Source organism: Hemitrygon akajei, chromosome 10 (assembly GCF_048418815.1).
Source record: "Hemitrygon akajei chromosome 10, sHemAka1.3, whole genome shotgun sequence".
In the NCBI taxonomy this organism is placed as follows: domain Eukaryota; kingdom Metazoa; phylum Chordata; class Chondrichthyes; order Myliobatiformes; family Dasyatidae; genus Hemitrygon; species Hemitrygon akajei.
The window spans coordinates 96606873-96629383 of NC_133133.1; the positions used below are offsets into that span (position 1 = coordinate 96606873).

Below are 22511 nucleotides of genomic sequence, written 5' to 3' on the forward strand. Positions count from 1 at the left end.
TCCAATTAAACGCTTATTGAACTTTTTTGTTCCTATCTCTCTCCTATGCTATTGTAAAGGAGATAGAATTATGATCACTATCTCCAAAATGCTCTCCCACTGAGACATCTGACACCTGACCAGTTCATTCCCCAATACCAAATCAAGTACAGCCTCTCCTCTTGTGGGTTTATCTACATACTGTGTCAAGAAACCTTCCTGAACACTCCTAACAAACTCCACCCCATCTAAGCCCCCCATTCTAGGGAAATGCCAATCGATACTTTGGAAATTAAAATCTCCCATCACGCCAACTCTGTTATTATTACACCTTTCCAGGATCTGTTTCCCTATCTACTCCTCAATATGACTGTTACTATTGGGCGGCCTATAAAAAACACCCAGTAAAGTTATTGACCCCTTCCTGTTCCTAACCTCCACCCACAGAGACTCCGTAGACAATCCCTCCATGACGTCCACCTTTTCTGCAGCTACGACACTATCTCTGATCAACAGTGCCACGCCCCCACCCCTTTTGCCTCCCTCCCTGTCCTTTCTGAAACATCCTAAACCCAGCATTTGAAGTAACCAATCCTGTCCCTGAACTTTCCAAGTCTCTGTAATGGCCACCACATCATATCTCCAAGTACTGATCCACGCTCAAAGCTCATTCACTTTGTTTACAACACTCCTTGCATTAAAATAGACACATCTCGAGCCTTCGGTGTGAACGCGTCCCTTCTCTATCACCTGCCTATCCTCCCTCTCGCACTGTCTACAAGCTTTCTCTATTTGTGAGCTAACCTCCTCTTACCCAGTCCCTTCAGTTCAGTTCCCACCCCCCCCCAACAATTCTAGTTTAAATTCTCCCCAGTAGCCTCAGCAAACCTCCCCGTCAGGATACTGATCCCCTGGGATTCAAGTGCAACCCATCCTTTTTGTACAGGTCACACCTGCCCCAAAAGAGGTCCCTAAAATCTGAATCCCTGCCCCCTGCTCCAATCCCTCTGCCACGCATTTATCCTCCACCTTATTCTGTTCCTATTCTCACTGTTGCGTGGCACAGGCAGTAATCCCGAGATTACTACCTTTGCAGTCCTGCTTCTCAATTTCCTTCCTAACTCCCATAGTCTTTTTTCAGGACATCTTCCCTTTTTCTACCTATGTCGTTGGTACTGATATGTACCACAACCTCTGGCTGTTCTCCCTCCCACCGCAGGATATCTTGGACACGATCCAAAACATCCCAGACCCTGGCACCTGGGAGGCAAACCACCATCTGAGTTTCTTTCCTGCATCCACAGAATCACCTGTCTGACCCCCTAACTATAGAGTCCCCTATCACTACTGCCTTTCTCTTCCCTTTCCCTACCCTTCTGAGCCACAGGGCCAGACTCTGTGTCAGAGGCATGGGCACTGTCAATGAAGATCATCAAGCTGTACCTCCAGTTCCCTAACTCGGTCCCTCAGGAGCTACAGCTCAATGCACCTGGCGCTGATATGGTCGTCAGGGAGGCTGGGAGACTCCAGGACACCTCACATCTGACACTGAGCACAGAAAACTGGCCTCACACACATACTTCCAACCTCTCCTCATCCCGTTGCTGCCTAAGTCCGTTGAACCAAAGCCCTACCACTCTGCTGCCTCTCATTCTATCGCCCACTCTGAACACTGCCCACTGGATATGGCGGTCTTCTTTTTAAACCTTTGGCGCGCTACTGGCTGTTGTCCTGCACCTGCGCAGTCTCACCTCTCTTTAACCCCAGTAGTAAAAAACCCCCTTCGCTCTGAAAAACCAGCAGTTCACTCGCAGCCTTCTTGCTCCGAATTAAAATTATCATCCAAACCTTTATAAAATGGTAAGATTATTATTTATAACCATATTATTTATAAATGTACTACAATTACTGCAGGTTCCTAGCCTATTACTTGCAGACTATCTTAATCATTAATTACTTGAATCAGCATTTATTATCAGCACTGAAACCATAGAGCACCTTTTGGATTAAACAATACCTGTTAACTCTAATAGGGTCAATCGGTTTAATTCATAAATCAAAATATTGGACTGCTTAATGTAGGGACCTGTACTTTTGTTAAGCAGATATAAATGAATGATACTCATGTCTAAGCACCAAACAGAAATATTCTACCTGGTGTCGATTTGGGAGCACTTGGTGCCTGGGTAAAACATGAAGATGCTGTATGTGACATTCCTTGGAATGTTGAAATTGGCTCTTTGATTGAACAGATTCATTTTCCCTGAAGTGACAACTTGGTTTGAAAGGGATACAGCTGAAATGAAGAAGTTATTTCAAGGTCACACAATGTTAAAATTATAACGTAGCTTGTGGAAATCACACTGCGTCCATATACTGCCCCATTCAGGGTGTACTGAATTCTGAGCTGCAAGCTTTTATCACAAGGGCAGTGACCTTGTAAGCTACTGTCTCAGTCCAAATGGCATGTCCTGAAATGATTATTCAATTAGCTTTAATGACCTATCAACATAGCTTAGGCACTTGGGTGACACATTATTTACAAAGACTCTTTGGTTAATAAATGATTTCTTGATCACGTGATCATTTCACATTTGGGGAATTATTCCTACATGCACTTTGTGTTGCCAATTACTCTTACGTAACCACAACACTTCAAGTATGAAGTGGTTATTCCCAATGCACTCAGTATTTCTGATCATCGATACACTTTGGTAACTACATTTTCACTGGAAAAGTGTTTGTGATCTTAACCACAATCACCAAAACACAAGTACAAAGGGCTGCAATTTAGATGATCTAATTTAAGTTAATAACATATCTTTCTACATCTATATTGGTTTAACAGTTTACAGAAAAAAAAACATTCCCTGCTATTATAATCCTGTGTGTGCTTAATCAGTTCTGAGATTATTTCATACCAACTAAGCATTTAAGTTTATAATGTGGCACACATATAGTTTGGTCATCCATTTGCAGCCCAGCTTAAATGTGGGTTACCCAGAAATTAGCGTGTATCCTCAGTCATCAACAGAATCAAATACAGCCTTCCTCTTCCTTCAGCTCTCTGAGACTTAAAAGCCTGGGTGTAGTTCAAAGTCTGATATTTGAATTTGTTTTAAAACTAAACCATACCAGTCTGCATATTGATGTGGAGTAAATAGGGCTGACACACAAGTTGCCGCTGTCCGTGTGCTATGTAGTAATTACTAAAGCTCCGGTCACTGACATAAGGGGCAGGCTGATAGTAGCAAGTGACATTAGCAGCATTCGGTATGATATTCTGTTCACCTAGCACCCTAAGAGCCAAAAGGGTGATCATGTTCAATGTCTGTCTTCTCTCATGTCCCATCAGACAGACAGTGCTTTCATTCACAACTTGGTGCAAAGTCATTAGGTAATCATATTTGTTTTTCTCTTCCCCAATGAAATGGTTCCTTAAGTAGGATTCAATTTTTCTTTGCTGCTCAGATACATCTGGGAAATCAATGAAAAACCTTGAGCACATGTAACGCTCCAAACTTTTGATCTCTGCATTAGATGCTGGTTTAAATTCTCGAACCAGGAGATCACTGTATTTAAGCAAGCCTCCACCACGAATTTCTTCAGGGTTTCTAGTAGCAATTAGTTTGTACTTCAGATGATCCATTGCTTCCTGGAAATCCCCATACATACTCTCCGCTACAACAGTTGGATAAGACTCCATTGTTATAATGTCTTGTGCACAGTTGAAAAGAGATAGCAGTGAATCTAGAATTATTTGGAAAGAGTCTACACTAAATTCAAATTGGCGACGCAAGGAATCAACAAATTTTAGCTCAACATTTTTCCCACTGTTGTTAGACAAGGAGATGAGACTCCACCGATCATGATCATTGGAAACTTTAACCATTTTCTGAACATAGGCCTCTTTCAGAGTAAGTCCTGTGATCTTCTCTTTATTAACACCTTGAGGTAGAAAGTCCAGGAGAGAATCTAATACCACTGTCTTTACCATCTGGAACTCTTCCTCCCCAACCAATTCAACTCTGAAGATAACATCAAGATCCTTATAACTTGTTCCATTTTGATTCACAAGGATGTGACTTGCTGTGGAGCCATTGAGTCGAATGTCATGAACCATAATCCCATTCTCTTCGAGCCGATCCTTCACAACATAAATTATGTCTTTTGGCTTTATTTCCAGGGTGGGAAAATTGCCTCTTCCATGAATTGGTATTACTTCTGTTAAGACTTGGTCCAAGCTCTGAACTTGTTGCCAGCTAAGTGTTTTGAATCTACGGTCAAAACTTGCATCCATGATGTGGTTTAGTAATTCTTTGTCTACAAGCACAAAGTAAAGACAATAAATATGTGGTGTAAGTGACCCTCCCGGTAAGTGTTTGTTTATTCCAATCCTATTTTGTGATTATTGTTTTCACAAAACCTGGTAAAACTAAAATCACTCAGCAGACCAAGCAGTGACAGGAGCAGAGAATCCTGTCAGTGCCAATGATTAGACACAAGTGATGAAAGCTCATCAGTGTAGAAAGATCTTTCCAAATTTTCCTTGTTTATGTTCAGGACCAGTGTTTGACTTTGTTTTGTGGTAATATCCATGCCTGAGGATTCCTGGGGAGGGAGGTAGCAATAAATATCTCCTGGCAATCTAGAATAAAACATCAATAATCACTAGATGAGATCAACAGCATGGGACAACACACACAAAATGCTGGAGGAATTCAGCAGGCCAGGCAGCATCTATGGAAAAGAGTGTACAGTTGACTGATGCTCAGTTTCTCCAACATTTTGTGTGTGTTGCTCAGATTCACAGCATCTGCAGATTTTCTTTCATTTGCAACAGCGGGTGGGGGGGAGGTGTTAAGTTTTTGGATTAGCAACCAGAGTTCATTTTTTAATGAAGCATCACATTTAACAGGAGGGGGAAGAGAAGGGTCACAAGACATGGCAATGCAGAATTTGAGATGTTCCTACTAGTACATGGATCTCAAACCTGGGGCAGCACAGATGACAGATGTTGGAATTTGGAGCAACAAAAAAACTGCAAGAGGAACTCAATGGATCAGGCAGCTTCTGTGGAGAGATGATCCAAATGAATAGTTTTGAGCTGAAACATTGATTGTCCATTTTGCTCCACAAAGCTGCCTGATCTGCAGAGCTCCTCTATCAGTTTGTTTGTCAAATTTGTGGGTCTGAATAGGCAGAAAACAGGTGCAATAAACCCGAAGTACATCAAAACCAAATGTGCATTAAACCTGTGGTGCACTTAAATGCACAGATGCTTGTGAATCTCTGGAATTTCCCACCCACAGAGTTGTGGAGGTAGATAATTCTTTAAAGGAGAGTGGTTGCTATCTGGAACTGACTGCCAGAGGTACTGGAATTGGACAGATTCACTACATTTAAAATGCATTTAGACAGACACTTGAAGACAAGGCATAGAAGGATACAGGTCTAACACAGGTCAATGGGATTCATGTAGATCGAGAAAACAGCCAACTTGAACATGATTGGCCTTTTCTGTGCTGGACCCTTTTGGTATTGTAGGGATTGTGGCAGACAGCAGGCTGCCTGCAAGTGTGAAAGTTGGTCACTGAGAAGCCAGAAAATGAATATTCTACTGCTCATACTCACCATTATTGGGGCCCAACAATGGCAGAGGCTGAACAGGCTGATCTCCAAACTCAAAAGGTGGCCTGAGGCTTCACAGGCTCTGGGGTGTGAGTAACAGGAGGCCCTGTATCCAGAATGTTCTGACTGTCCTCCTTGGCAACTGACAAAACCAATTTCTTTTCATGGCTTTGAATTGCTGCTTGGATAGCATCCCTCCTTAGCATAAAACTGTTCCATTAACTCCTGCCCAATTAACCCCTGTCATGTTCCAATTTTCCAAAAATTAATTTGGTGTTCACTATTTCTACAACTTTGCTGAGGAGTCATTATACCCAAAGATGACAGCAATTGAAAACAGGTAAGTGTTTTTATTTTATCTATATTATTTAACTAAAATAATACCAAATTACAACTAATTAAATTAAGTATGGATACTGCATCCTGTGATGTGCTGTAGCTGCATAATGTGGGAGCTGATGGACCCCATTGTGGTTTCTGATGACCACATCAGTAGCATGTGTTCATTTCTTGAGGAGCTCAGGCTCCAGTTTGATGATCTAGAATCTGAGCTTCGAACACTGCAATGCACCAGAGAGGCAGAGAGTTACCTGCACACTTTCTGGAGGCAGTCTCACCCATTAGATTAACAACTTCAAATTGCCAGGGACAAGAGAGTGTGATTGTGAGTGAGAAAGATAGGGGGATCCAAAAGATAGTGCTGGAGGGGCCTCAGCTCTTGAACTTTAGCAGCAGGTGAGACATTGTGCTCTTTGTGAGGATGAGTGTGGGGCTGTGTGAAGGACAAGCAACTGAACTATGACACAAGTTCAGGGAACCATTCTAGCGAGAGAAGTGGAGAGAAATGTAATTGTAAATGGTGATAGTATAGTCAGGGGAATAGACACAATTCTCTGTCATAAGGGTTGAGAGTCGTAAAGACTGTGCAGTCCGTCTGGTGCCAGGGTTTGGAACATCTCAATGTCATGTACAGAGGAATTTGAAGTGAGAAGGGAATGTTCCAGTTGTAATGGTTATATTGGGGAAAGTTGAGCAGCTAGAACTGAAAAAGAATAATCTCTGGATTGTCATCTGAGATATAGAGACCATAGGACATAGGAACAGAATTAGGCCATTCAGCCCATCGAGTTTGCTCCACCATTCCATCATGGCCGATCCCAATTCCACTCAACCCCACACACCTGCCTTCTCGCCATATCCATTGATGCCCTGACCAATCAGAAAACTGTCAACTTCTGTCTTAAATATACTCATGTACTTGACCTCCACTGCACTCTGTGGCAGAGCATTCCACAGATTCACTACTCCGCCTAAAAAAAGTTCCTCCTTACCTCTGTTCTAAAGGGTCACCATCAGTTTTCAGGCTGTGTCCTCGAGTTCTGGATACAGCCACCAGAGGAAACATCCTTTCCACATCTACCCTATCGAGTCCTTTCAACATATGGTAGGTTTTAATGAGCTCCCCACATGTTCTTCTAAATTCCAGTGAGTGCAGTCCCAAAGGTGCTAAACACTCCTCATATGTTAACCCCTTCATTCCCAGAATCAACACATTCTTTCTGAGATATGGGACCCAAAACTGTTGACAGTACTCCAAGTGCGACCTGACTAGTGTCTTATAAAAGCCCAGCATTATCTCCTTGCTTTTATAGTCTATTCCCCTTGAAATAAATGCCAACATTGCATTTGCCTTCTTTACCACAAGCTCAACCTGTAAATTAACCTTCTGGGAGTCTTGCATGACAACTCGTAAGTCTCTCTGCACCTCTGATGTTTGAGCCTTCTCCTCATTTAGATAATAGTCTGCACTATTATTCATTTTACCAAAATGCATTATCATACATTCTCAAACACTGTATTCCACCTGCTACATTTTTGCCCATTTTTCCAATTTGCTGCAATCACATTGCTTCCTCAGTGCTACCTACCCCTCCACCTATCTTTGTATCATCTGCAAACTTTGCCACAAAACCACCAATTCCATTATCCAAATAACTGACAAATAATATGAAAAGTGGTGGTCCCAATACTGACCCCTGAGAAACATTACTAGCCACCGGCAACCAACCCCTTTTATAACCCACTCACTGTCTCCCGCCTGTCAGCCATTCCTCTATCCATTCCAGTATCGTTCCTGTAACACATAGGATTTTATCTTGTTAAGCAGCCTCGTGTATCAAATGCCTTCTGAAAATCCAAGTAAATGACATCTACTGCCTCTCCTTTGTCCACCCTGCTTGTGACTTCCTCAAAGACCTCTAACAAATTTGTCAGGCAAGGTTCCCCTTAACAGAAACCATGATGACTTTAACTTATTTTATCATTAGTCTCCAAATACCCCAAACATCATCCATAATAATGGACTCCAACACTTTCCCAACCACTGAGGTTAGGCTAACTAGTCTATAATTGTCTTCCTTTCGCATTCCTCCCTTCTTAAAGAGTGGAGTAATATTTGCAATCTTCTAATCCTCCGGGACCATGCCAGAATCAAGAGATTCTTGAAAGATAATGCATCTATTATCTCTTCAGCAACCCTTCTTGGGACTCTGGGATATAGTCTATCTGGTCCAGGTGACTTATCTATCTTAAGGCCTTTCAGTTTGCCTAGTACCATTTCCTTTGTAATAGCAATGGCACTCACTCCTGCTCCCTGACACTCATGGATCTCCGGCACACTGCTAGTGTCTTCCAAAGTGACGATGCAAAGTACCCATTAAATTCATCTGCTATTTCTTTATCCCCCATTACTACCTCACCACCATCATCTTCCAGTGGTCCAATATCAACTCTCACCTCCCTTTTACTCTTTATATAACTGAAAAAACTTTTGGTATCCTGCTTTATGTTATTGGCTAGTTTGCCCTCATATTTCATCTTTTCCCTTCTTATAGTTTTTTTAGTTGCCTTTTGCTGGATTTTAAAAGCTTCCCAGTCATCCAATTTCCCACTCACTTTTGTTATTTTATATGCCCTTTCCTTGTCTTCTATGCAGTTTGCAAATTGGCACGTAGTAATAAGATCAGAGAGCTAAATGCAGGGCTCAAAGACTTGTATGGGAGATGACGGTTTGGATTTGTGGGACATTGGTATCAGTATTGGGGAAGGAAGGAGCTGTTGAAATGGGACAGGCTCTATGTGAACCATGATGAACCAATGTCCTGGAGAATCATTATAACTGGGGCTGTTTGTGGGGGTGGAGGTGTGGATTCAACAGCTTGGACAAGTGAGGATAAAGTAAAAGTGAAGGAGAGAGCAGGAAAGGTCACTGACATCTCCAGAGTAAGACACAAAGTTTAGAAAGGAATAAGAATTTAACTTCAAGCAACACAGAAACAAATTTGAAAAGGAAGGTGATGAATACAGGATTGAAGGTGTTATATTAGAATGTACACTCTATATGAAATAAGGTAGATGATCTTGTAACATTGTTAGAAATTGGCAGGTATGATGTTGTGGTCATTGCTGAGACATGGCTCAAAGATCACAGCTGGCAGCTGAACATCCAAGGATAAACATCATATTTAAAGGACAGGAAGCTGAGCAAAGGGGGTGAGGTGGCTTTGTTGGTAAAGAAGTGACATAGGATCTGAATATGTACAATCCTGTGGGTAGAGTTAAGAAACAGCACAGGTAAAAAGACCCTGATGAAAGTAATATACAGGTTTCCAAACAGTAGCCAAGATATTGCAACAAATTATGATAGGCAATGTTACAAAGGGCATTGGGAATTTCAGTATGCAGGTAGATGGGGAAAATCAGATTGGTGTTGAATCTCAAGAGAAGTAATTTGTAGAATGCCTGCGAGGTGGCTTTTTAGAGCAGCTGGTGGTTGAGCTCACTTGGGGAAAGGCAATTCGGGATTGGGTGTGTGTAATGAACCTATTATTTTTAGAGCCCTAAGAAGCACTGATCAGGAAATGGTAGAATTCACTCTGCAGTTTAAGAGAGAGAACTAAAGTCAGATTTATGAGTTTTGGAGTGGAGCAAGTGTAACTACAGAGGTATGAGAGAGGAGCAGACTAAAGTTGATTGGAAGGGGACACTAGTAGAGCAGCAATGGCTGGATATTCTGAGAATAACTCAGAAGATGTAGTTATAGACAATAGACAATAGACAATAGGTGCAGAAGTAGACCATTCGGCCCTTCGAGCATGCACTGCCATTTTGAGATCATGGCTGATCAATTCCTATCAATACCCAGTTCCTGCCTTGTCCCCATATCCCTTGATTCCCCTATCCATAAGATACCTATCTAGCTCCTTCTTGAAAGCATCCAGAGAATTGGCCTCCACTATCTTCCGAGGCAGTGCATTCCAGACCCCCACAACTCTCTGGGAGAAGAAGTTTTTCCTTAACTCTGTCCTAAATGCCCTACCCCTTATTCTCAAACCATGCCCTCTGGTACTGGACTCTCCCAGCATCTGGAACATATTTCCTGCCTCTATCTTGTCCAATCCCTTAATAATCTTATATGTTTCAATCAGATCCCCTCTCAATCTCCTTAATTCCAGCGTGTACAAGCCCAGTCTCTCTAACCTCTCTGCGTAAGACAGTCCAGACATCCCAGGAATTAACCTCGTGAATCTACGCTGCACTTCCTCTACTGCCAAGATGTCCTTCCTTAACCCTGGAGACCAAAACTGTACACAATACTCCAGGTGTGGTCTCACCAGGGCTCCAGTTGTGTGGGTTTTCTCCCACATTCCAAAGACGTACGATTATGGTTAATGATTTGTGGGAAATGTGGCTGCTCAGCACAATCCTTACAGACTTCAGTTAATGTGAACAATGCATTTTGTCATCTGTTTCAACGTACATGTGACAAAGGATGCTCCTCTTTCCTTGAAATAACAGGCAGGATAGACAAAGGAGAATCAGTACATGTTGTGTACTTGGATTTCCAGAAGGCCTTTGACAAGGTGCCACAAATGAAGTGATTAAACAAGTATTACAGGAAAGGTACCTGCATGGATAGAAGATTGACTGTCTGGTAGGAGACAAAGAGTGGGAATAAAGGGAACCATTTCTGTTGCCTGCCAGTGATTAGTTGTGTTCTACAGGGTTCAGTGTTGTGTTTACTACTTTCCATACTTTGTGTTAATGATCTGGATGCCAGATATCATGGCTTTGTGGCCAAGTTTGTGGAGCTACAAAGATATGTAGTGGGGAGTCTGCAGAAACATAGAAAACATAACACAATACAGGACCTTCGGCCCACAAAGTTGTGCCAAATATGTCCCTACCTTAGAACTACCTAGGCTTTACCCATAGCCGCTGGCAGCCCATTCCACGCAATCACCACTCTCTGCATAAAAAACACTACCCCTGACATCTCCTCTGTACCTACTTCCAAGCACCTTAAAACTATGCCCTCTCGTGTTAGCCATTTCAGCCCTGGGAAAAAGCCTCTGACTATCCACACGATCAATGCCTCTCATTATCTTGTACACCTCTATCAGGTCACCTCTCATCGTCTGTCGCTACAAGGAGAAAAGGCCGAGTTCACTCAACCTATTCTCATAAGGCATGCTCTCCAATCCAGACAACATCCTTGTAAATCTCCTCTGCACCCTTTCTATGGTTTTCACGTCCTTCCTTAGTGAGGCGACCAGAATTGAGCACAGTAGTCCAAGTGGGGTCTGACCAGGATCTAATGTTTTATATAGCTACAACATTACCTCTCGGCTCTTAAACTCAAATATAAACTCCTTACAAGCAGTGCTGGGAATTGAACCCAGGTCACCTGTACTGTAAAGCATTGCACTAACCACTGCACTACCATGGAAGGACTATGACAGATAAGACAATGGACAAAGAAATGGCAAACAGAATACAGTGTAGGGAAGTGTACTTTGATAGAAAGAATAAAGGCATAGATTATTTAATAAACAGGAAGTATAGAAATTGGAGTTGCAAGGGGTCTTGGGAGTCCACATGCACAATTCCCTAAACATTAGTTTGCAGTTTGTCAGTAGTAAGGAAGGCAAATGCAATGTTAGGATTCATTGTGAAAGAACTGGAATATAAAAGTAAGGATGTAATACTGATGCTTTATAAGGCATTGCTCAGACCGCATTTGGAGTATTGTGAGCAGTTTTGGGTCCCATATCTAAGAAAAGATGTGCTGGATTTGCAGAATATTCAGAGAAAGTTTACGAGAATGATCCTTGGAATAAAAGGGTTAAAGTATAAGCAACATTTGATGGCTCTGAGCTGGTTTTCACTGGAGTTTAGAAAATATCATTGAACTCTAATGAATATTGAAAGGCCGACATAGAATGGATGTATCGAGGATGCTTCCAATAATGTGAGAGTCTAGGACCAAAGGGCACAGCCTCAGAATACAAGGACATCCCTTTAGAACAGAGATGAGGAGGAATTTCTTTAGCCAAAGGTTGGTGAATCTGTGTAACTCATTGCCACAGATGACTGTGGAGGCCAAGTTATTGGGTGCATATAAGCGGAGGTTTGTAAAGACATCAAAGGTTATGTGGAGAAGGTAGGACAATGGGATTGAGAGTGAAATTAAATAATCAAATGGTTGAAAAGTCTCAGAAACTGAATCAGATTCCGGTTTACTATCCCAGCCATGTGTCATGAAATTTGTTATTTTGTGACAGCAGTACAGTGCAAATATACTAATAAAAATCTATACATTAGAACAAGAGATACTGTATATGTAAAACATTAAATTAAACAATAACACAAAAAGAGAACAAAAGAAAGAAAAAATTTCTGAGGTGGTGTTCATGGAATCATTGTGCATTCAGAAATCTGATGGTGGAGGGGAAGAAGTTGTTCCTGAAACATTAAGTGCATGACTTCAGGCTCTTGTGTCTCCTCCTTAATGTTAACAATGAGTAGAGGGCATGTCCTGGGTGATGGGGGTCCTTAATGATCCACCGTCACCTTTTTGAGGCATCACCTTTTAAAGGTGTCCTCAGTGCTGGGGAGACTGGTGCCCATGATGGAGCTGGCTGAGTTTACAATTTTCTGAAGTTTTTTCCGCTCCTCCATACCAGACAGCGATGCAACCAGTTAGAACGCTCTCCTTGGCACATCTGTAGAAATTTGCGAGAGTCTTCAGTGACTTACAGAATCTCCTCAATCTCCTAATGAAATATAGCTGCTGTAAACACAAAGTAGACTGCAGATACTGGGGTCAGAGCAACACGTCCCTCTTCAGTCCTTACAAAGGGTCTCAGCCCGAAACATTGACTGCTCAGTTCCATGAAATATAGCTGCCATATTTGTATCATTATGCCTTTATATTTGTATCAGTATGTTAGGCCCAGGATAGATCATCAGAGATGCTGACATCTAGGAACATGAAACTGCTCACCCTTTCCCATCCCTCAATAAAGACTGGTGGGTATCCCCTTTCTGAACTTCACAATCATATCCTTGGTCTTACTAACATTGAGTGTAAGGTTGTTGTTGTTGCTACCCCAATCAAAACTAGCTAATGGGGCAATCGGCCAGTTTTTAATTTAACAGCTTTCAAATATGTCATGTCCTCTTCTATTTTCCATTTTTAAAAAACTATCTTCTTAAAAAATACACAAGTTTATAGCTTCACTGCATTTTTCTCAGACCAGTTTAAACTGCAACATTCAGCATTTTCACAGCTTTTCTCTCTGGAAAGAGAAGGATGATAGGTGGCTTAAAAAAGTTATACAAAATGATAGGAAGCATTGATGTAGCATATAGATAGAGCCTTTATTCCCAGGGTGGAAATGGCTAATACGGGAGGTGGGGGTAGGAACTCTAGGGAGGATGTCAGAGTGCAGAGTGCATGGATCGCTCTGCCGGGTTTGGAGGGGGGGGGACTCTAGGGAGGATGCCAGAGTGCATGGATTGCTCTGCCGTGAGGGGGTGGGGGAGGGTAATGGAGGGCTATGTAAGAGAGAAGGGTTAGATTTATCTTTAGGGTTAAAAGGTTAGCACAGCATCATGGGCTGAAGGGCCTGTACTATGTTGTAATGTTCTATGTTCTATGTTAAAATTATGTTCATAGGTAGTCATCACATCACAACACTGCACTATAATAACCAAGTGCTGTGAACTTAGAAATTGTAATCGCTACCAAGATAACATTACTTTGAGCACGGGTTGTCAGTTAGATTCCAGATCAGATGCCAAATAGAGATTTCTCTCGACTCCCCAACGCTAAACAAAATGGCCTTGCTACATGAGTTTCACCAGTTCCAACAGAGCCATCAATTTTTTTCAATAAGATGACAGCTTATGCTACAGTATTATGTTCAACGGTTAAAGTTATTAGGGCTAACTAACTCATACCATATGGGTAATTTATTGCTGAAGAGGTATTCATTGAAAACTCCCAGAGAGGGAAAGCCATGGTTAACTGTACTGTGGCATAATGGTTAGAAAGCTCTTTGCATACCTATGTAAAATACAAAATACATATAGAGGTCTTTCTTTCATAAATCATATCAAATTCTCTACACAAAAAGTTTGAAATCGTGAATGAGTCTTAAAAACCATTATATAACCATATAACAATTACAACTCGGAAACAGGACATCTCGGCCCTTCTAGTCTGTGCCGAATGCTTACTCTCAGCTAGTCCCACCTACCTGCACTCAGCCCAAAACTCTCCATTCCTTTCCTGTCCATATACCTATCCAATTTATTTTTAAATGACAAAATTGAACCTGTCTCTACCACTTCTACTGGAAGCTTGCTCCACACAGTTACCTCTCTCTGAGTAAAGAAGTTCCCCCTCGTGTTACCCCTAAACTTTTGCCCCCTAACTCTCAACTCATGTCCTCTTGTTTGAATCTCCCCTACTCTCAATGGAAAAAGCCTATACATGTCAACTCTATCTATCCCCTTCATAATTTTAAATACCTCTATCAAGTCCCCCCTCAACCTTCTATGCTCCAAAGAATAAAGACCTAACTTATTCAACCTTTCTCTGTAACTTAGGTGCTGAAACCCAGGTAACGTTCTAGTAAATCTCCTCTGTACTCTCTATATTTTGTTGACATCTTTCCTATAATTCAGTGACCAGAACTGTACACAATACTCCAAATTTGGCCTCACCAATGCCTTGTACAATTTTACCATTACATCCCAACTCCTATACACAATGCTCTGATTTACAAAGGCCAGCATAACAAAAGCTTTCTTCACCACCCTATCCACATGAGATTCCACCTTCAGGGAACAATGCAGCATTATTCCTAGATCACTCTGCTCTACTGCATTCCTCAATGCCCTACCATTTACCATGTATATCCTATTTTGATTAGTCCTACCAAAATGTAGCACCTCACACTTATCAGCATTAAACTCCATCTGCCATCATTCAGCCCACTCTTCTAACTGGCCTATATCTCTCTGCAAGCTTTGAAAACCTACTTCGTTATCCATAACACCACCTATTTTAGTATCATCTGCATACTTACTAATCCAATTTACCACCCCATCATCCAGATCATTAATGTAAATGACAAACAACATTGGACCCAGTACAGATCCCTGAGGCACACCACTAATCACCAGCCTCCAACCTGACAAACAGTTATCCACCACTACTCTCTGGCATCTCCTATCCAGCCACTGTTGAATCCATTTCACTACTTCAATATTAATACCTAACGATTGAACCTTCCTAACTAACCTTCCACGTGGAACCTTGTCAAAGGCCTTACTGAAGTCCATATAGACAATATCCACTGCTTTACCCTCATCAACTTTCCTCGTAAGCTCTTCAAAAAATTCAGTAAGATTTGTCAAACATGACCTTCCACGCACAAATCCATGTTGACTGTTCCTAATCAGACACTGTCTATCCAGATAATTATATATACCATCTCTAAGAATACTTTCCATTAATTTACCCACCACTGACGTCAAACTTATAGGGCGATAATTGCTAGGTTTACTCTTAGAACCCTTTTTAAACAATGGAACCACATGAGCAATACGCCAATCCTCTGGCACCATCCTCGTCTCTAACGACATTTGAAATATTTCTGTCAGAGACCCTGCTATTTCTACACTAACTTTCCTCAAGGTCCTAGGGTATATCCTGTCAGGACCCAGAGATTTATCCACTTTTATATTCTTTAAAACCGTCAATACTTCCTCTTCTTTAATCATCATAGTTTCCATAACTACCCTACTTGTTACCTTGCACAATTCAATATCCTTCTCCTTAGTGAATACCGAAGAAAAGAATTTGTTCAAAATCTCCCCACCTCTTTCGGCTCCGCACATAGCTGTCCACGTTGATTCTCTAAGGGACCAATTTTATCCCTCACTATCCTTTTGCTATTAATATAACTGTAAAAACCCTTTGGATTTATTTTCACCTTACTTGCCAAAGCAACCTCATACCTTCTTTTAGCTTTTCTAATTTCTTTCTTAAGATTCTTTTTATATTCTTTATATTCCTCGAACACCTCATTTACTCCAGGCTGCCTATATTTATTGTCGATCTCCCTCTTGTTCTGAACCAAGTTTCCAATATCCCTTGAAAACCTGGCTCTCTCAAACTTTTAACCTTAACTTATATCTGATATATCTATCATGAAAAGACTGAAACCACTAATTTCCCAGTTACTTGACAATTAATCACTTTGATTCTGATGTATTTTTCAGATTAATAAACTATTTCCTGCTCACACTTTGTACACAATTTGTACACAAACCTGGTTTCAATCCTCAAGAAAGGAGACAAAGAAAAGGTCCTCCCAAACTGCAGCAGCCAAATATGTTCAGTGTAAAGAATAAGGTCATATCCAAAGTATTTGAGGCTTGTGTCCACTATCTAACCACTCTAAGCAATGTATGAACAAAAATATTTCTCACTTCTTTGTTCCAGTGTAAGCCATCATGGCCTATTGAATCTGATTGGGGGATGAGAACTGGAGTGATAGCAGTGAGGATGGGGTGGTTGGTTTACAAACAGAGGCAGTGTGTAGTGAAACTCCCAACAAGGAGAGGACAATGATAGGGCAAAATTGCTGTCAACAGGATGAGATGCAATGTAAAAGGTAGACAAAATCAAAAAGGGTGAATACAGGACTGAAGGTGTTAAATTTGAATGCTCACAGTATACGGAATAAGGTAGATGAACTTACAGCACAGTTACAAATTGGCATGTATGATGTTATGCGCAACACTGAATCATGGCTGAAAGAAGATTATAGCAGGGAGCTTAACGGCCAAGGATACACTTTGAATCTGAAGGACAAGCAGGTCAACAAAGGGGTTGGCATGGCTCTGTTGGTAAAAAAAAATTAAATCAAATCATTAGAAAGAGGATCAGAAGGTGTTGAATCATTGTGGGTGGAGCTGAGGAACTGCAAGGGTAAAAAAAAGGCCCCTGCATCCTCCCTCTTCAGTCCTGATGAAGGGTCTCGGCCTGAAACGTTGACTACTCATTTCCATGGATGCTGCCCAACCTGCTGAGTTCCTCCAGCGTGTTGTACGTGTTAAAAAGACCCTGATGGGAATTTTATACAAACCCCCAGACACTAGTAAAGATGTGGTCTACAAATTACAATGGCAAACAGCAAATGCATGTCAAAGGGGCAATGTTACAATAATCATGGATTTCAATATGCAGATAGATTGGGAAAATTAGGCTAGTGCTGGATCCCAACACAGGGAATTTCTAGAATGCCTATGAAATAGCTTTTGAGAATAGCTCAGGTTTGAGCCCACTAGGTGATTCTGGATTTATTGTTGTGCAATGAACCAGAATTGATTAGAGAGCTTAAGGTAAAAGAACCCTTAGGGGTAAATTAACATAATATGAACAAATTCACACTACAATTTGAGAAGGAGAAACTAAATTCAGATATATCAGTATTACATTGGAATTAAGGGATTTACAGAGTCACGAGAGAAGAGCTAGCCAAAATTGATTGGAAAAGACCATTGGCAGGGTTGACAACAAAACAGTAATGTCTGGAATCTCCAGGAGCAATTTGGAAGGCACAGGATATACACATCCCAAAGAAGAAGATATAATGTAAGGAGATGATGACATAATTGTGGCTGACAAGAGAAGTTAGGTCAACAGAAAAGCCAGAGAGGGCATATAATAGAGCAAAAATTAGTGTGAAGTTGGAGATTCGGAAGCTTTTAAAATCTAAAGATGTCATGGTCTGGTCCGAAGTCCGCATTCCAGTTCAAGGTCCGGTCTGCGGACTCCGGACTCCAAGTCCTCGGGCTGTCCCTTGTTTCGGTTGGACTTAACCATAAGCACCTGATGCTCATCTTGGGACTGGGAATATAAGTGGCCCTGGGATTGAGTGTGGTTGGGGTGGGGGGGGGGGGTTGTCTTGTCAAGATTCCCTGGGAGCAAATGGCTGGTGGAAGGCTAGAATGGCCACTTGACATCTTTAGGCCACGTTGGAAAATCATTGCTTCCTGGAGCCTTGCTGTCAGTAGTCGGGGCTGTCATTGTGGTATGGATTTGGCTGTTTCCCGGGCCAGCTGGGTGGCTGTCAGCCACTCCGAGTGAGGTAGGGATCCAGTTGTTTCCGTAGCCAGCCAAGGTTGCTGGCCGTAACTGCGACTCGGAACAGCCCTGATGCAGAGATGGGACTGTCTGTTGTTCTTCGGTGTTTGTCTCTTCCTGTCCTTGCCCCCAGTCTGGCCGTTCTGCTGTTGTCCTGTGGGAGGAATCTGTCTTGGCCTGTCTTTGCCTCGAGCAAAGACCCCAGCCTCGAGCCTCCAGCTCCAAGAACCCAGACCTCGTCACGTCTTCGCCTGGTTTGGGGTCCGAGCCTGAGTCAAGACCCAGGTTCTGGCTCCTGGTACAGTCTCAGGCTCGGAATCCACGCCCAGGATCCTTCTTCCCAGTCCCTCGTCCTGGTCCTGCTTCCCTAGCCTAGTTTGCGACCTGTCCCGTCCTTTAGTTTTGCCCCGTCCTGTTCCTAGTACTTCAGTGTCTGTGTCCTGCATTTGGGTCCATTCCCAACGACCCCCATTATGACAAAAGAAGGCAATTAAAAAAGTAATAAAGAAGGAAAAAATGGATTCTGAGAGTAAGCTGGCCAATATTATTAAATAAGATACGAAAAGTTTCTCCAGAGTGGGAAAAAAAGAGGTGAGAATAGTCATTGGACTGTAGGAAAATGTTGCTGGAAAGGTTGTAATGGGGCACAAGGAAATAACAGCTGAACTGAGTAAGTATTTTGCATCCGTCTTCATTGTGAAAGACACTAGCAATATGTTGGAAGTTCAAGAGTATCGGGGGATAGAAGTGTATGAAATTGCCATTACTAGGTAGGACGTTCTTGGGAAACTGAAAGGGATGAAGATAGATGGGTCACCTGGACCCAATAGTATACATCGTAGGGTTCTGAAGGAGTAGCTGAAGAGATTGGGGAGGCATTAGTAATGATCTTTAAAGAATCAATTGATTCTGGAATGGTTCTGGAGGACTGGAAAATTACAAATGTCACTCCTCTCTTCAAGAAGAAAGAAAGATAGAAGGAAACTAGATTCTTACTCAGTGGCTGAAAAGATATTGGAGTTAATTGTTAAGGATATGGTTTTGGGTACTTGAAGGTACATGATAAAATAGGCTGTAGTCAGCATGTTTTCATGAAGGGAGAATCTTGCCTGACAAATCTGTTGGGATTCTTTGAAGAAATGCAAGCAGGATAGACAAAGGAGAATCAGTGAATGTTGTGTACTTAGATTTTCAGAAGGTAACAAACATGAGGCTGCTTAACAATTTAAGGGTCCATGGTATTACAGAAAAGATTACATGGATAAAGCAAAGGCAGATTGGCAGGAGGCAAAGAGTGGGAATAAAGGGAGCCTTTTCTGGTTGGCTGCCAGTGACAGGTGTGTTCACAGGGGTCTGTGTTGGGACCACTTTTTACATAATATGTCAATGATTTGGATGATGGAATTGATGGCATTGTAGCCAAGTTTGCGGACAATATGAAGATAGGTGAAGATAGGTAGTATTGAGGAAGTAGAGAGGCTTATTGAAAGGCTTATCATATGAAGAATGGCTACTCTCTGGAATTCAGAAGAATGAGGAGTGACCTCATTGAAACCTCAAGTTGAAAAGGCCTCAATAGAGTGGATGGAAGAGGATGCTTCCTATGGTGGAGGAGTCTAAGACCAGAAGACACAGGCTCAGAATAGAGGGGCCTCCTTTTAGAATGGAGATGAGGAGGAATTTCTTTAGCCAGAGAGTGGTGAGTCTGTGGAATTCAATGCCATAGGTGGCTGTGGAGGCTATGTCATTGGTTGATAGAGTCTTGATTGGTCAGGGCATGAAGGGAAACATGGAGAAGGCAGAAGGTTAGGCCTGAGAGTGAAAATGGATCAGCCATGATGAAATGGCAGCACAGACTCAATGGGCCAAATGAGCTAATTCTGCTCCTATATCCTATGGTTTTATGGTATTGTAAATCTCACCTGAGAACTCAAGCCTTTCCATATGGGTAGCATCATTGTGACCCTTTTCTGTACCCTCTCTTTTTGGCTATGAAGGAATTAAAATATGGAAGGAAACATAAAACTTGACTGGATTAAGGACAGTGCAAGTACACAAACCAGATGTCTTTGTTCTGGCCATGTGCTTGAAAGAATGGAGGATGCCATTTTATGCAGCTACTCTGTACCCTCCATTTTGTGAAATGTTTGATGAACTGATTCTTGCTCTGGGATAACTTAAATTGAATGTGGACACAAAGAGTTTCTGTTGATGAATAAGATGATGAGTAGCATTTGTTGTAATGTGAGTATTATTAAAAGTAAGTTCATACTAATCGGGAAGCTGTTGGTAACAAGAAGCTGGTTCTGGGATTGGTGGGATTTTACTTCGGTATGCATTGTATATAGTTGCACCATCCATGCCGCATGAGGTATCTGAAAGCCTCTGTATAGTAAATATCATTTGCCGTCCCAGATAAAGATGTTCTTTTGGCCATAAAATTGTTGAGTGGTTCTTTTGTAAAGTAGAAGTTACCACATGTTTTTGGCGACGAGGTGAATTGGTTTTGTGGATGTGTCAGCACATTTCGAACAGAAGCTGTGAGGAGCCTTGAGTTTCAGATGGCTATGTTCGGGACTATCGGTCAATTTATGGAGGGAGTCGAGGACTGGCTGGAGTATGAGGAAAGGTTGGGACATTTTTTCTGTGCTAATGGAATTACTGAGGAGGCTAAGAAGCGCTCTATTCTCCTGAGTGTATGTGGGGCAAAGACTAACAAGTTGATAAGGAACTTAGCCACACTGCGGAAACTGGGAGAAGTTCCATATGACGAACTGGTCAAGCTCATGGGGAACCACCACAATCCGAAACCTTCGGTGATAGTCCAACTGTTCAGGTTTCACAGCCATTTCAGGAAGCCAGGTCAGTCTGTGGCTAATTTTGCGGCAGCTGTCGGTGAATTGCATTTCCGAGCAGGGTTGGATGACATGCTCCATGATAGATTAGTATGCAGCATTAATAATGACACCACACAACACCGCTTGTTGGGGGAACCCCACCATTGACTTTCAAGAGAACCCTAGAGATTGCCCAAGGCATGGAGATAGCTGCTAATAATGCTAAGGATATCCAGAAAGGACATGGGGGGGGGGGGGGAGGGGTCGTAGTCGGCGGCTGTGCACCAAGTCAGGAGGGAGACTGGTAAACAGACAAAGCGGGTGGAATGTTTTCAGTGTGGAGGAATGCATTATGCGAATGATTGCAAATTCAAAGATACTGTCTGCCATGCTTGTAGTAAAAAGGGACATTTAGCTAAAAAGGGTAAGGTTAAGCCTGGGCAGGGGAAAGCTCAACAGAGTCAGGCAGCCACACACCAACTAGAAGAAGCAGACGAGGAGGCAGCGTGTTCCTACAACATGTTTGGGGTGGAAACGGATGAGGAACCACCTGAAACATATTGTGCCACAGTTACTGTCAGGGGAAAGGACATTAAGTTTGAGATTGATTCAGGGGCTACTGCATCAGTCATTAGTGAGGAGACATACAGGAGGGTCCAACCTGCCTCTCATCAGACTGTCTAAGCTCAAACTCAGGGCCTATACGGGACAGCCCATACCTCATTTCGGGGTGTTATATGTGAATATTTCAGCCGGAGGACAGAAGGTTGAAGCTAGGCTGGTGATAGCTAAGGGCAGTGGGCCCAGTCTTTTGGGCTGCGATTGACTTTGCAAAATCCGGCTCAACTGGCATAAAATTAAGTATGCATACATGACGGAGAACATTCTGCAGCGGTATAGTGATACTTTCAGGGACGAGCTGGGAACACTGAAGGGTGTGACCGTGAAACTCTATGTTGACCCTGAGGCCACACCACGTTTTTTTAAGCCCAGGTCGGTGCCCTATGCCATGAAAGGCAAAGTCGAGGAGGAGCTGGAATGTTCACAGGGGCTGGGCATCATTGAGCCCGTCTGGTTTTCAAGGTGGACAGCTCCCATTGTTCCAGTTTTGAAGGCAGATAAAATAGTGAGGATATGTAGGAACTACAAGCTTAAAGTGAATCAGGTCTCTAAGCTGGAGGAGTACCCATTGCCATGGGTGGATGACCTGTTTGCGACCCTGTCAGGGGGTAAGCTGTTCACAAAGCTGGACATGAGCCATGCCTACCAACAGCTGCAGCTCGACAAGGATTCAAAGGAGTATGTCACAATTAATACGCACAAGGGATTATTCAAATACAATCACCTGGTGTTTGGAGTGGCGTCTAGCCCCACCATTTTCCAAAGGACTCTTTGATGAAGGGGATTCCGCACATAGCAGTGTATCTTGATGATATTTTGATCACAGGAGCCATGAAGGGGGAGCATCTGGTTAACTTAGAACAGGTGCTGAAGAGGCTCTCAGATGCAGGGCTGCGATTGAAACGCAGAAAATGTGTGTTCCTGGCTCTGAGTGTGAC

The 22511-nt window shown here is 42.4% G+C and overlaps 1 protein-coding gene across 2 annotated transcripts in view; it reads right to left on the reverse strand.

Moving 5' to 3' along the window:
* Positions 1–878: 878 nt before the first annotated feature.
* LOC140734099 (terminal nucleotidyltransferase 5A-like) overlaps positions 879–22511 on the reverse strand; it is an 88326-nt gene continuing 66693 nt past the window's right edge. For both annotated transcript variants that reach the window (XM_073057683.1, XM_073057682.1), the window contains exon 2: positions 879–4302. In XM_073057683.1, coding sequence (XP_072913784.1) covers positions 3104–4279 — 1176 coding nt within the window. In that variant the 5' untranslated portion in view covers positions 4280–4302 and the 3' untranslated portion in view covers positions 879–3103. The remainder of the gene's footprint in view (positions 4303–22511) is intronic.